The following is a 13,359-nucleotide window of genomic DNA, read 5'->3' as shown; positions in this document are numbered from 1 at the left end:
ACTGTGGTACATCCAGACAATGGAATATTATTAAGCCCTGAAAAGTCATGAAAGAACCTTAAATGCATATTACTAAGTGAAAGAAGGCAATCCAAAAAGGCTATGTACTATACGATTCTAACTATATGACATTTTTTGAAAGACAAAACTATGGAAACAGTAAAAAGATCAGTGGTTGCCAGGGGTTAGAGGGGAGGGAGGGATGAATAGGCAGAGCACAGAGGACTTTTAGGGCAGTGAAACCACGCTGAATGATTCCATAATAATGGATACATGTCATTATACATTTGTCCAAATCCACGGAATGTACACCACCAAAAATGAACTCTAATGTAAACTATGCACTTTGAGTGACAATGATGTGTCAGTGTAGGTTCACCGATGGTAACAAATATACCATCTGGTGGGAATGATGATAGTGGAGGAGGCTGTGCACTGTGTGGGGGCAGGGGGATCTATGAGAACTCTGTACTTTGCGCTCAATTTTGCTGCAAACCTAAAAACTGCTCCAAAAAAACAAAGTCTATTTCAAAGGAAAAAAATATACACTGGATTTAGAAGGCTCAATTCAAAATAAAGAATGTAAAAATATCTCAATTTTTATTGATACATGTACATATAATATTTTGGAAATTTGAGTCAGATAAAATATAATATCAAAATTAATGTTACTTTTTTCTTTTTTCTTTTTACAATGTGGCTACTAGAAAATTTTAAATGCCTTATGTGGCTTGCATTGTTTTTCTACCGGGCAGCACTGGTCTAAATCTTCAAAGCAACCGCATGACATAGGCACATTATTATCTCACAGGTGGGAGAAGTTAACGTAACAGATGCTGCTAGTGCCCCCGGATCCCTCACATCTCCCAGGGGTCACTGGCAGCTTCAGTGGGCAGTCCCTGTACAGGCTCACAGAGTCCTAACCTCAAACACGCGCATCTCTCTGCCTGAGGGGCAGACCGGAAGTTCAGGGTAGCTAGTGCTTCTGGGACAGCCCTCAACCAGTGCGGTGAGGAAGGGTGGATAAATACCCCAGCTTCCTCACCCTGGGTGAGGCGTGTTCTACACCAGCTCCCACAGGGTCCCCAGTGGTATCCAGCCCCAGCTGTCCACAGAAGTAATCTGCTTTCCTTCCCCTCCTCACTTCTTTACTCCCTCACCACCTTCCTCCCCTCCCAGTGAAATCACTTGCACCCAAATGCTCCTCTCAGGCTCTGCTATTGGAAGATCCCAAACTAAGACACTAGAATACAGAGAGCTGGAAGACTCTCAGAGGTTGTATAAATAGGAAGAGACAGGCTGGTGATTTGATACCAGCAGTCTGACACCAGATCCCACACTCAGAAACCATACCTCGCTGCCCCTCATGCCACAGTCATGACGTTCCTATGGGAGGAGGGTAGAGACTGTGCCCTCAAATCTGTCCAGCTTTGAGCTGACCCCCAAGCAGAGCAGGAAGTGCCTTCTCTAGGTTCAGATGATTTTGTCAAGAGGCTGAGCCGACCTGTCTCCCGCAGCCCTGGAAAGGACCCAGCCTGGCCTGCCCAGAGCTGTCCCTTGACACCGTGTCTGCTTCCCAGCTGGAGGGAAGCCAGGACTGCCAGCCAGTGCTTTGAAGGGCACTCATCTTTGGACCAAAAGGACACACTGGGATCTGGGACCTGGGAAAGCTGGGGGTGGCAAGGATCCAGGGGAAGATATATGGAGCTTACTCATTAATTGAGCTTATATATACTGGGCACTGTTGCAAATGTGCTCTGTGTGTGTGTGTGTGTGTGTGTGTGTGTGTGTGTGTGTGTAATAAATGTGTATTCCTCATAGCAACCTTCTGAGGTATACACTATTATTATGCCCATTTTATAGGTGAGGAAACTGAGGAACAGAGAGGGTAAGTAACTTGCCAAGGTCACACAGCTAATAAGTGTCACAGATAGGACTCAAATTTAGGCAGTCTGGCTCTTAACCATTCCTGCATTCTGACACTCCTGAAACTTCTGGTGAGTCTACTGCCAGCTGCTCACTTTGAGCTCTGCCTGAGTACCAGTTCTCCTGGGAGACAGGCATGAACTTCTGACTAATCCCCAACTTTAGCAGAGCCCCACTCACTTAGAGGGATGGACTGACAGAGGAATGTGCCCTCAAGACTGGAAAGCAGTAAGCTCCAGAAGGGGGGCTGTAATCACTGGAAAATGACACCCTTCCCTCCTACCCCCTCCCCCAGGGCCCCTCTGCCTTTTGACAGAGATCAATTAATAAGCACAGCCATTCAACCTCAGTGTAATTATTTATTCCCAGCCTCGTTCCCCAAATAGTTTGAGGGGGCTTAAAAAGATAAATTCACAGCATCTCCACCAAAGACATTCTGATAAATAATGCCTGGTTCATTGCCTTAATGGCCTCGTCACTGACACCCTGATGATGTGATACTGTTAGATCATTACACATAGGGTGACCAGCTCATCCTGGTTTTCTTCGAACTTTCCCAGTTTTCAAACTGAAAGTTCCTTGTTCTGGGAAACCCCTCAGACAGGCAACAGGGACAGTTGTTTACCCTCATTACACAGGAGAGAGCCCACAAAGTCTACTTGCTAGAAGACTAAAAATTTAGCTCTGAGCTTCCTCAGAGCCAAGGCAAAGAGGGAAACACCGGGACTTCCCTGGTGGCGCAGTGGTTAAGAATCCGCCTGCCAATGCAGGGGACATGGGTTCGAGCCCTGGTCCGGGAAGATCCCACATGCCGTGGAGCAACTAAGCCCATGTGCTACAACTACTGAGCCTGCGCTCTAGAGCCCACGTGCTACAACTACTGAAGCCCGTGTGCCTAGAGCCCGTGTTCCGCAACAAGAGAAGCCACTGCAATGAGAAGCCGCGCAGCACAACAGAGTAGCCCCCGCTCGACACAACTAGAGAAAGCCTGCGTGCAGCAACAAAGACCCAATGCAGCCAAAACTAAAAATAAATTTAAAAATACAGAAAACAAAAAAAAAATCAGGCGGTCATAAAAAGCCTCTTTCTTAATATTGAGGCCTGAGAAATTTCTACCATGAGTTATCACACTTGTGGTGAGTACAAAAGTGGGTTCCTTCTAGGTGCTTTTCTTACATATGTAGTAACAGCAGGCCCTTCTATAGCACATGCCATGTGCTAAGCACTCTCACAAAACCTTCTCATACGTGAATTCATTCAAGTCTCAAAACCACTCTAGAAGGCAGGCACTGAGGCTCCTCTTTCCTTGGCCTGAGAGGATGCACGTCTCCCTGCTCTTCCCAGGGAGAGCCAGGAGTCCACGGAGCAGGCGGAGGGGCAGGGAAAGCAGCAAGAGGGAAGAGGCCAGGGATGGGGGCTTCCAGATGCCCCTCTCCCCGCCCCCAGGCCAACACTGCCTGCCTGACATTGACTCAATGGAAACAGTGAGCAGTGCCTGGTGTCACTCCCTGGCACCAGAGGGCATGCCGGATGCCAGAAGGAAGATCCTGTTCTGCCAGGTAACAGAACGCACCTGCAGGGCCTGCAACACGGAGCCTGGGCAAAATGCCTCCTTTGCGTGTGCTCTGCGTGGTCCCCTGACGCCCCTTACCACACCGCCCTTCCCGGCCAAAATGCCAGGATCTCTCGAGCCTACTAAGCCCCTTGGACTCTGGGCAGAAAAGGAGGGGCAGGCGTGACCCACCCCCACCTCCCAATCCTTCTGTGACTGGGAAGCTGATGATGACTCCAGGGTCAGAAATAACCCCAGAGTCAGCTCCCCGTGTGCCGCCCCTCCCCTCCCCTCCCCTCCATTCCCAGAAAGCCTGGGCCCTGAGTCAGAGGCAAGAGCCTGAAAGTAAACAAGGACCCAGATAATCTGCTGTGAACACCACAGAACCATGCTGTGGAATTCCCTGATAAATCAGGGACCCAGTGAAGAACTGAGGCCTGGAAACACAGATGTCTTTCCCCCAGACCCAGCTGCGTGCGCTCAGGGCTGAATATACTTGTGCTGTGGAGGGATGGAAGAGAGAGGGGAAATCTTTACTGCAGAGGGAGTCGGGGAGAAGGAGGGTTGGGCCTTACTCTCAGGGGTTTCCAGGCCAGGAACTGAGGAGGAGGGCCCCAGGCCTGCCCTCAGGGGGTCTCCAGTCTCCTGGCAAGATGGACACACAGCACACGTCAGGAATAATCAGAGGCTGGTCTGGAGTAGGGAGGTGGGAGCTGGGCCACTCAGGTGTCAGATGCCCCTCCTTACTCATGCCCTCAAAACAGTCTGGGATAGCCGCACCCCACACCATGGCTGAGTCACTGACCCCAATCCTCTGATCAGACCGGGATGAATGAAGCTCTCCCCTCCCCACTCCTCTTCCCCTCCCCAGCAGAAGGCACATGTAACTGATTCCCGGGACAGACCAGTTAACTTCCACAAGCCCTAAAAATAACGGAACCACTTCATACTCTGAACTGAGCTTTCCCCCACCCGCCCCCACCTTGGCCCACCCACTAACCAGCCAGATAAAGGCAGCTGCTGGGGCTGGCAGGGGACAGAGACCTGGAGCCAGGGCGGCAAGAAGGCATCTGACGGAGCCGGCAGAGCTAGACCAGCCCCAAACAACAAGAGGAACAACAGCCCCTTAGGCCGCACCTGCCACAGACCCCAAACCCCCATCAGCCAAGCAGGACCCTCGGGTGAGTAACCCGCCTCTTTGTCTCTCCATGGTGGGGCTGGCTTTCCAGGCTGGGACCCCCTCTGGACCCTCGCAGGGTAGCATGTATGTATGAGGGGAAGCTCTGGGTGGCGGAAGGAGGGTGAGGGGTGCGTATCTGGAGGCAGGTGAGTGGAGGGGTCTAATAGAAAGATTCCAAGAAGAAGTTAAGAGAGAGTTATCGTGAGCCCCACGGGAGTTCCCAGAGTGTCTGCCACAGGCCTGAGGCCTGCAGAGGGGCGGGTTCCAGCCAGCCTGGCATAATCCAGAAAGGCTTGCGGGAGGAAATGGCCTGGGGTTGCAATTTTTAAAATACAGGTATGGAGTTCCTCAGGCTTCAGGGCTTCTTCCCAGGGAAGCCCCAGCTAGGCCCAGTGTCTGGAAGAAAGGACAGAGGAGGCGGGGGAGGACATGGAGGCTGGAGTTGGTAAGTGGGCCCGACTCTGCACTGCCAGGACAAGCCCGGTGCCCAGCTGCTGTGGGTGAAAGTCTTGGCATATCTGGACCGGGAATGTCTCCCCAGGGCTGGCCTGAGCCCAGCTCCCCACATATCATGGCCTAGGGCCTGGGGTGGGATGCAGGCCATCGACTTGCCCAGTTGGAAAGCCCTTGGGGAAGATCTGGGGCGGGGGGGCACAAGGTGGGGCGACCAGCTCTGAGTCTGTCCAGATGTAGAGGTGCATCTGTGTGGAGGTGCTGGGCCAAGAAACAGCAGACCTGGAAGCAAAAGTAGGGGTCTCCCTGAGAGGCCGGCCCAGGCCTGGGAGGCCGAGCTCAGGGACACCCATTGAGGCTCAGGCCCTGCACTAAGTCTGGTCCCAGTTCTGAACTCTGCCCTCACCCTGCCCGTCCCTGCCCTCAAGAAACGCGGTGGGAAGGCCTTGCTACCACCTGGCGGAGCCTCCTGGGTCACCTCCTTCCCCTCTTGGGGCCTGTTTCCCCGTCTGAACAGTGAGGGGGTTGGGCTCAGTGACCTCTGCGGGTCCTCAGGTCTGCCATCTCTGGACTCTGTGATGCTGACAACTTGTGACCATAGTAGGGATTCTGGAGATTCCTGGGGGTGGGGACGGGGTGGAGCTGGTGGCCTGTACGTGTCATCTGCTCCGGCCACCCTGGTGACAGGACACGGAGGAGGTGGGGACAGTTGAGGTCTGCCTGTGGCAGAGGGTCCTCATGAGAACTCAGAGACTAAAGGAAGCACCCGGAGCAGGTAATGAGACTCGGGCTGCCGGTTTTAGACGTCACACTCCTTGGGGCTCGGATGCCTTTGGTGGACATGTCGGGGTTGGGTGGGGCACGCAAGGCTCAGTTTCCCCCCTTCTGAGGTAGCCGTGAGAAGAAAGTCCTTCCCCCTGCCCCAGGTCGCTTCGGCCAGGACAGGGTTCTAGCACTGGTCATGCTGTAGGCCAGGGGCCTGACACCAGCTCAGGAGGCAGGATCAGGGAGCCCAGGGCAGAGAAGGAGATGAGGTGGGCCCAGGCTCCCAGGGTCCCACTGGCTGAGCCTGACCTCTCCCCAGCGCAGGGCTGCTGTGCTGAGGCCAGGACCTCGGCTATATTTAGCACCGAGTGTGGAGCAGAGCAGTGGGTCAGGGGCAGCGAGAGGGGGAACGTGCTTCTCACACTTTTCCTACTGGCCTCTGGGGACTGTTAGTACACCTGTCACAAGACAGATAAGACACCGAGGGCAGAGACCAGAGAAGGGCTTGAGCGGTGGGAGGCCATGGGGGGCAGGGATGGGAGGGGCCTTGGTGGAAGCTGATGGGCATGAAGAGGGAGAAAGAAGAGGAGCACAGGAGATTCCAGTCGCACACAACTGGGGATGAGGGTCCACGAGTGAGGGGCGGGGCTATCTCTGCAGGAAGGCCCTTGGTTGCACTGCCTCCCCTCCCTGTGGGTGTCACCCTCACACTCTCCTGGGGTGCCTTCCGGGGAACAGAGGGACACCACGGCCACTAAGAAAGCTTCACACTCCCTACCTATAGGGTCTAGGAACTCCGAGCCAGCACTGCCTGCCTCTCATTTGCCAAGATCCGACTCTGGGCCTCTTCTTTAAGTAAGAGTGGTTGGGCCAGAAGATCCTTGAGGTCGCCCTAGCTCAGATCTTCTGAGTCTTGGCACAGAAAACCCTAACTAGGATTCAGAATCAGGCTCTGCCTAACCATGAGATACCTGGTGAACCCTCACTCAGCCTTGCTGCTTCCACTGTAGCTCGGGCTGCTGGCCCCTGCTTTGCCTCCCTGGCCTGGGAAGGGTGAGTGGAGACCCAAGAGCTAAAGACTGGGCAGGCCACCACCACCCCGCCCCCCTCCCCCGTGAAAGTGACAAGCGCGCCCTCTGGTGTTACGAAAGGAAACATAACTGATGACTATTTCTCTCCATGGAAAATAGTTACCAGTTTAGGGACCTGCCTCTCCCTGACTGGGACCCCTTAAATCAGAATTCCCCCAGGCCACTCACCTGGGAGTCTGCCAGGGAAAAACTGATTTTGGCAAAGGCAGGCAAGGATGGGCACGTCCAGTTTTCCCACTGGAGGTTTGGGCATCCCTTGGCTGAAGGACAGAGCTTCAAAGCCTGCAGTGCCCTGTTTGCTCCCTAGCAACCCAGGTGATTCTGGGGAAGCACCTTGATGGATGGCTCCATGTGCCTTAAACTCAAGACTTGTCATGTATCAACCACGCAGGTGGCAGGGTGAGACCCAGGTGAGGTCTGGAAAGGGAGGGGGTCTCTAAGCACATGCCACAGCAGGGCTACTCTGCCCCTGGGCCCTGCTCCCTGCCATTTCTCCCAGCAACCAGCCCCATCCCACCTAAAGCCCCCCGCCCCATCCTCATCTCTTCCCCCTCTCCTCAGAAGGATGGCCGACGCTCAGACGCAGGTGGCCCCCACCCCAAGCATCCCCGTGGCAGCTACAGAGGACCTGCCCCTCCCTCCACCACCTGCTCTGGAGGATCTGCCGCTGCCGCCACCCAAGGAGTCCTTCTCCAAGTTCCACCAGCAGCGGCAAGCCAGCGAGCTCCGCCGCCTCTACAAGCACATCCACCCCGAGCTCCGCAAGAATCTGGCTGAGGCTGTGGCTGAAGACTTGGCTGAGATCCTGGGTTCCGAAGAGCCCACTGAGGGTGACGTCCAGTGCATGCGCTGGATCTTTGAGAACTGGCGGCTGGACGCCATTGGGGACCATGAGAGGCCACCTGCCAAGGAGCCCGTGCCCGGCGGCAATGTCCAGGCCACGTCCCGCAAGTTTGAGGAAGGCTCCTTTGCCAACAGCACAGACCAGGAGCCAGCTGGACCTCGGCCATCTGGAGGGGACGTCCGTGCAGCCCGCTGGCTGTTTGAGACAAAGCCGCTGGATGAGCTGACGGGCCATGCTGAGGCACCGGAAGCTACAGTGAGGGAGCCTGCAGCCAGTGGAGATGTCCAGGGTACCAGGATGCTCTTTGAGACGCGGCCACTGGACTGCCTGGGCTCCCGCCCCTCCATCCAGGAGCAGAGCCCCTTGGAGCTGCGCTCAGAGATCCAGGAGCTGAAGGGCGATGTGAAGAAGACGGTGAAGCTGTTCCAAACAGAGCCGCTGTGTGCCATCCAGGATGCAGAGGGAGCCATCCACGAGGTCAAGGCCGCCTGCCGGGAGGAGATCCAAAGCAACGCGGTGAGGTCTGCCCGTTGGCTCTTCGAAACACAGCCTCTGGACGCCATCAACCGGGACCCCAGCCAGGTGCGGGTGATCCGGGGGATCTCTCTGGAGGAGGTGGCCAGGCCCGACGTCAGCGCAACTCGCTGGATCTTTGAGACACAGCCCCTGGATGCCATCCGGGAGATCTTGGTGGACGAGAAGGACTTCCAGCCATCCCCAGATCTTATCCCTCCTGGTCCAGACATTCAGCAGCAGCGGCATTTGTTTGAGACCCGAGCACTAGACACTCTAAAGGGGGAAGAGGAGGCTGGAGCAGAGGTGCCACCCAAAGAGGAAGTGGTCCCCGGTGATGTCCGCTCCACCCTGTGGCTATTTGAGATGCAGCCCTTGGATACACTCAGAGACAAGGTCCAAGTGGGTCACCTGCAGCGGGTGGGACCCCAGGAGGGTGAGAGGTTCATGTACGAGCGTCTATCCAGTGATGGTTCCTCAGCACTGTCCCTCTCTCAGAGTGCCCCCCAGAGGGATGGGGTGAAGGGAGACGTGAAGACCTTCAAGAACCTTTTTGAGACCCTACCCCTGGACAGCATCAGGCAGGGTGAAGCTTCGGCCCACGGGAGCATAAGCAGAGCAGAAGGAACTGATTCTGCTGGGCAGTCCCAGGACATAGGGTCCCCGGTGTATGCCATGCAGGATGGCAAAGGCCACCTCCATGCCCTGACCTCTGTCAGCAGAGAGCATGTAGTTGGAGGTGATGTACAGGGTTACAGGTGGATGTTTGAGACACAGCCCCTAGACCAACTAGGCCAAAACCCCAGTACCGTCGACGTGGTGCGGGGCATCACCCGGCAGGAAGTGGTGGCTGGAGACGTGGGCACTGCCCGGTGGCTCTTTGAGACCCAGCCCCTGGAGGTAATCCACCAACGGGAGCAGCAGGAACGACGGGAAGAAGAAGGAAAGCCTCAGGGAGGCCCTCAGCTTGAAGCATCCCCCAAGGGTGATGTGCAGACCATTCGCTGGTTGTTCGAGACATGCCCAATGAGTGAGTTGGGCAAGAAGCAGGGGTCAGGGATCACAGATTCCACACCCAAGGCCAAGGCACGGTCCTGCACCTGGATGTTCACGCCCCAACCCCCAGACAGACCAGAAAGCTCCAGGGAGCAGCACCTTGAGGTCAGCCAGGTCCAGGCTGGGGAAAGACAGACAGACAGACACGTCTTTGAGACTGAGGCTCTGCAGATCTCAGGCCATCCCTGCAGAAGGGGGCCTGTGCGATACTGCAGCAGAGTGGACATCCCCTCAGGGCAGGTGTCTCGTCAGAAGGAGGTTTTCCAGGCCCTGGAGGCAGGCAAGAGGGAAAACCAGGGATCCAGGGTAATCCCTGAGCCCATCCCAACAGGCTCTGTGCACAAGTTCACCTGGCTCTTTGAGAATTGCCCCATGGGCTCCCTGGCAGCTGAGAGCATCCAAGCGGGCAACCTCCAGGAAGAGCAGCCCGTGGGCCCCTCAGGCAATAGGGTGTGGGAGAGGCAACAGACTGCAGTTGAGGGCACCCTGCGGACTCTGCACGCCACGCCTGGCATCCTGCACCACGGAGGCATCGTCATGGAGGCCCGAGGGCCAGGGGAGCTCTGCCTTGCCAAGTACGTGCTCCCAGGCCCAGGGCAGGGCGGCCCCCACGTTCGGAAGGAGGAGCTGGTGTCTGGCGAGCTTCCCAGGATTGTCCGCCAAGTGCTGCACCGGCCAGACGTGGACCAGCAGGGGCTGCTGGTGCAGGAGGACCCAGTGGGCCAGCTTCGCCTCAAGCCACTGAAGCTGCCAGCACCAGGCAGCAGCTGGAAGGTCAAAGACATGGACCCTGAGTTCCAGCAGTTGCTGGCTTGTGGCCTCGGGACCTCGGTGGCGAGGACTGGGCTAGTGATGCAGGAGACAGAGCAGGGCCTAGTGGCACTGACCGCCTACTCTCTGCAGCCCCGGCTAACCAGCAGGGCCCCCGAGAGGAGCAGTGTGCAGATGCTGGCCAGCTGCATAGACAAAGGAGACCTGAGTGGCCTGCACAGTCTGCGGTGGGAGCCACCGGCTGACTCAAGTCCAGTGCCAGCCAGCGAGGGGGCCCAGAGGCTGCCCCTGACTGAGAGCATCATCCGTATTCCCCCACTGGACCCCAGCATGGGGATGGGGCATCTGAGAGGGCCGGGGGCCACCCCCTGCCCCCCACAGGCCATTAGAAAGGCAGTCCCTCTGGCTAGGGAAGAAAAGCAGGAAAGCAGGTGCACTGGGCAGAAAGGGATGGAAGCTTTGGGAAAGTCAGATGGAGCCACGACTATGCCCCTGGGGCCCAACTCCCCAAACCTCCAGGCTGCCATGCAGAGTCTGCGAATGGCAACAGCTGAAGCCCAAAGCCTGCACCAGCAAGTTCTGAGCAAGCACAAGCAGGGCCCCACCCCTGGAGCCGCCTCTATGCCCTCCCAGGATAGTCTTCTGCAAGTACCGGCCACAGCCACTGGGACTGCCCAGAGCAACACCAGGCCTCTGGCTGGAGGTGACCCCAGGATCCCAGCAGCCCCCAGAAAGGTCAGTGGGGAACAGAAAGCACTGCCTGGAGGACTGCCTAGGGGGTGGGTGACTATTCAGGATGGCATTTACACTGCTCACCCCATCAGGACCTTTGACCTACCGGGGGGTGTCTGGCCTTCTGAGAGAGAAGCCTTGCCAAGGGGCAGGGAGACTGCGCTCCCGTCCCAGGCTCCCAGCCCACTCCTGGAAGGCCCAGGTCAGAGTCTCGGGCCTGGGCAAGAGGAGCCTGGGAGCCACACACAGAAGGCCTGGGGACCTCCAGAGAAGGTGATGGCAGGACTCGGCCCAGGGGTCCTCCAAGCTGCAGAGACCACCCTGAAGGCTGCCCCTTTAGCCCCCCACACTCTGGCCTCTGGGCCTCAGGCTGCAGGTGCCAGCCTACACTCCCATAATGCCTCTGTTCCGCCTCCTCCTCCTCTCCCAGCTGCTGTGACGGGACCTGACTTCCCAGCCCAAGCCGGCCATGATGAGAATTCCATCCAGCAGGCCTCTGAGCCCACGCAGGACCCCCTTCTCCAGTCCCACAGCAGCCCTGCTGGCCAGAGAAGCCCTGGGGATTCACAGACAAAAACCCCGAAACTGGAGCCCACCACGCACCCAAGGAAGAAGCCCCAGCTGCCCCCCAAACCTGCACACCTAAGCCAGATCCCGCCCCCTCACTGGCTGCCCAAGCCCTCAGCCCTCTCTCCCAGCTCCTCTAAGGAAGTGGGGCAAGGAAAATACAGACAAGGTGAGACTGGTACAACTGACCATGACCCTCGGCCAACCAAGGTCCCCACCACTGCAGGCCAGGGCCGAGTATCGCAGGCTGGATGCTCCACTGGACAGAGCCAGCACAGCCCCCAGCATGACTCCAGCACCGTGGCCCCCAGGCCCACCAAAAGTCAGGCTGCGGGCAGCAACGACCAGAGCCCTGAGCCCCTCGAGCTCTCAGCTCTCAGCAGTGACCCCACCTCACCGCAGCAGGGCCCCAGCCCCTCAGGAGAGAAGTGCACAGACAGTTCCCAGCAAGGGGTCCCTGAGAGCCCCAAGATTCTGCAGGGAAGCCAGCAAGAGCTCCAGGGCCTCCTGAGCCAGGTGCAAGCACTGGAGAAGGAGGCCAAAAGCGCCGTGGACGTGCGGGCACTGAGGAGGCTCTTCGAGGCTGTGCCCCAGCTGAGAGGGGCCCCTCCAGCTCCCGCTGCCCCCCACAAGCCCGAGGCCTCAGTGGAGCAGGCCTTTGGGGAGCTGACAAGGGTCAGTACGGAAGTGGCCCGGCTGAAGGAACAGACCCTGGCCAGGCTGCTGGACATCGAAGAGGCCGTGCACAAGGCTCTCAGCTCCATGTCTAGCCTCCAGCCTGGGAATGACACCAGAGGCCGTGCCCAGGGACCTCTAAAGGACCACAGTGCCCACAAGGTCAGTGTCACAGACAGCAGTAGAGTCAGGCCCAACTGCCCAGGCCAGGAGGTCAGGAGCCAAACTGCAGTCAAGAGCCAAACTGAGGTTACATGCCACACTGAGGTCCAGGGTCAGGCCAAGGTCAGAAATCACACTGAGGTCAGAAGTCAAGCAGCCCCAACCACCCCTTCTACTCGGAGGCTGGAGACCTTGAGAGAAGAGTCAAGCCTCCCTCGAGTGTTACCTCCCAGCAGAGATTCACCCTCCTCCCCAACCTTTATCTCCATCGAGTCGGCCACTAGGAAGCTTCTGGAGGCTCCCAGCCCCAGGTGCAGCCCCGAGGTCTCAGTGAAAAGCACACACCTCCCCCAGGATGTGGGCCAGGCTCAGCCCCACCAGAAAGATGTCTGGAACAAGGCCGGGAAGAAAGAAGCCACCCAGTGCTCCGGACAGCCCCAGCATGCCCCTGCCTCAGCCAGCCCCCTGCCCACCAGGCGGCAGAAAAGTGTTCTGGAGCTGCAGACTGGGCCCGGTGGCTCCCAGCACTATGGAGCCACAAGAACAGTGACTGAGCAATATGAGAGGGTGGACCAGTGCAGGACCTCAGTGCTCACCTCCCCCACCACGGTCACCGAGCCCGCAGGGCCGCCCAGGGGCCCAGGCCCCCACCTCGGGCTCCACGCCTCCCCCTTGCTGAGGCAGTTCCTGCACAGTCCAGCCGGGCTCAGCACAGGCCTGGCAGAAGCTGGGAAGGTGTGTGTGCCCTGCGGCCACTCCCAGCCAGATGCCCAGTGAGTCCCTCCACCTCCCACCACAGCCTCCCACCCATCCCCAGGGCCCTGGGACAGAGGTGGGTGCCTACCTCCTGCACAGATGAGGCAAGGACCAAAAAGAAAGGGCATCTTCTGAGACTTGTGGGCAGTTTCCCTTTTGTCAGTTCTTGCAGAAGGGGGGAAAGAAAAGTTGCGAAGAAGCCCCTCTGAGTAGCCCAAGCCCAGGAGCTGGATGGGGGCTCACAGCTGCTCGTGGAGGATGTAATCTGTACAGGCACACACACTCCTCTCACAGGCCTGGCCCGTGTGCCAACACG

At 57.6% G+C, this 13,359-nt stretch overlaps 1 protein-coding gene across 1 annotated transcript; it reads left to right on the top strand.

Moving 5' to 3' along the window:
- Positions 1-4,601: 4,601 nt before the first annotated feature.
- On the top strand, positions 4,602-13,074 carry XIRP1 (xin actin binding repeat containing 1). Its single transcript, XM_068558093.1, has 2 exons — positions 4,602-4,659; positions 7,529-13,074. The coding sequence occupies exon 2, from the start codon at positions 7,533-7,535 to the stop codon at positions 13,062-13,064; it is 5,532 nt and encodes a 1,843-aa protein (XP_068414194.1). The 5' UTR covers positions 4,602-4,659; positions 7,529-7,532; the 3' UTR covers positions 13,065-13,074.
- Positions 13,075-13,359: the final 285 nt, after the last annotated feature.

Source organism: Eschrichtius robustus, chromosome 12 (genome assembly GCF_028021215.1).
Source record: "Eschrichtius robustus isolate mEscRob2 chromosome 12, mEscRob2.pri, whole genome shotgun sequence".
Lineage (NCBI taxonomy): Eukaryota > Metazoa > Chordata > Mammalia > Artiodactyla > Eschrichtiidae > Eschrichtius > Eschrichtius robustus.
The sequence above is the reverse complement of the archived record's forward strand: the minus strand, read 5'-3'. Positions and strand labels throughout refer to the sequence as shown.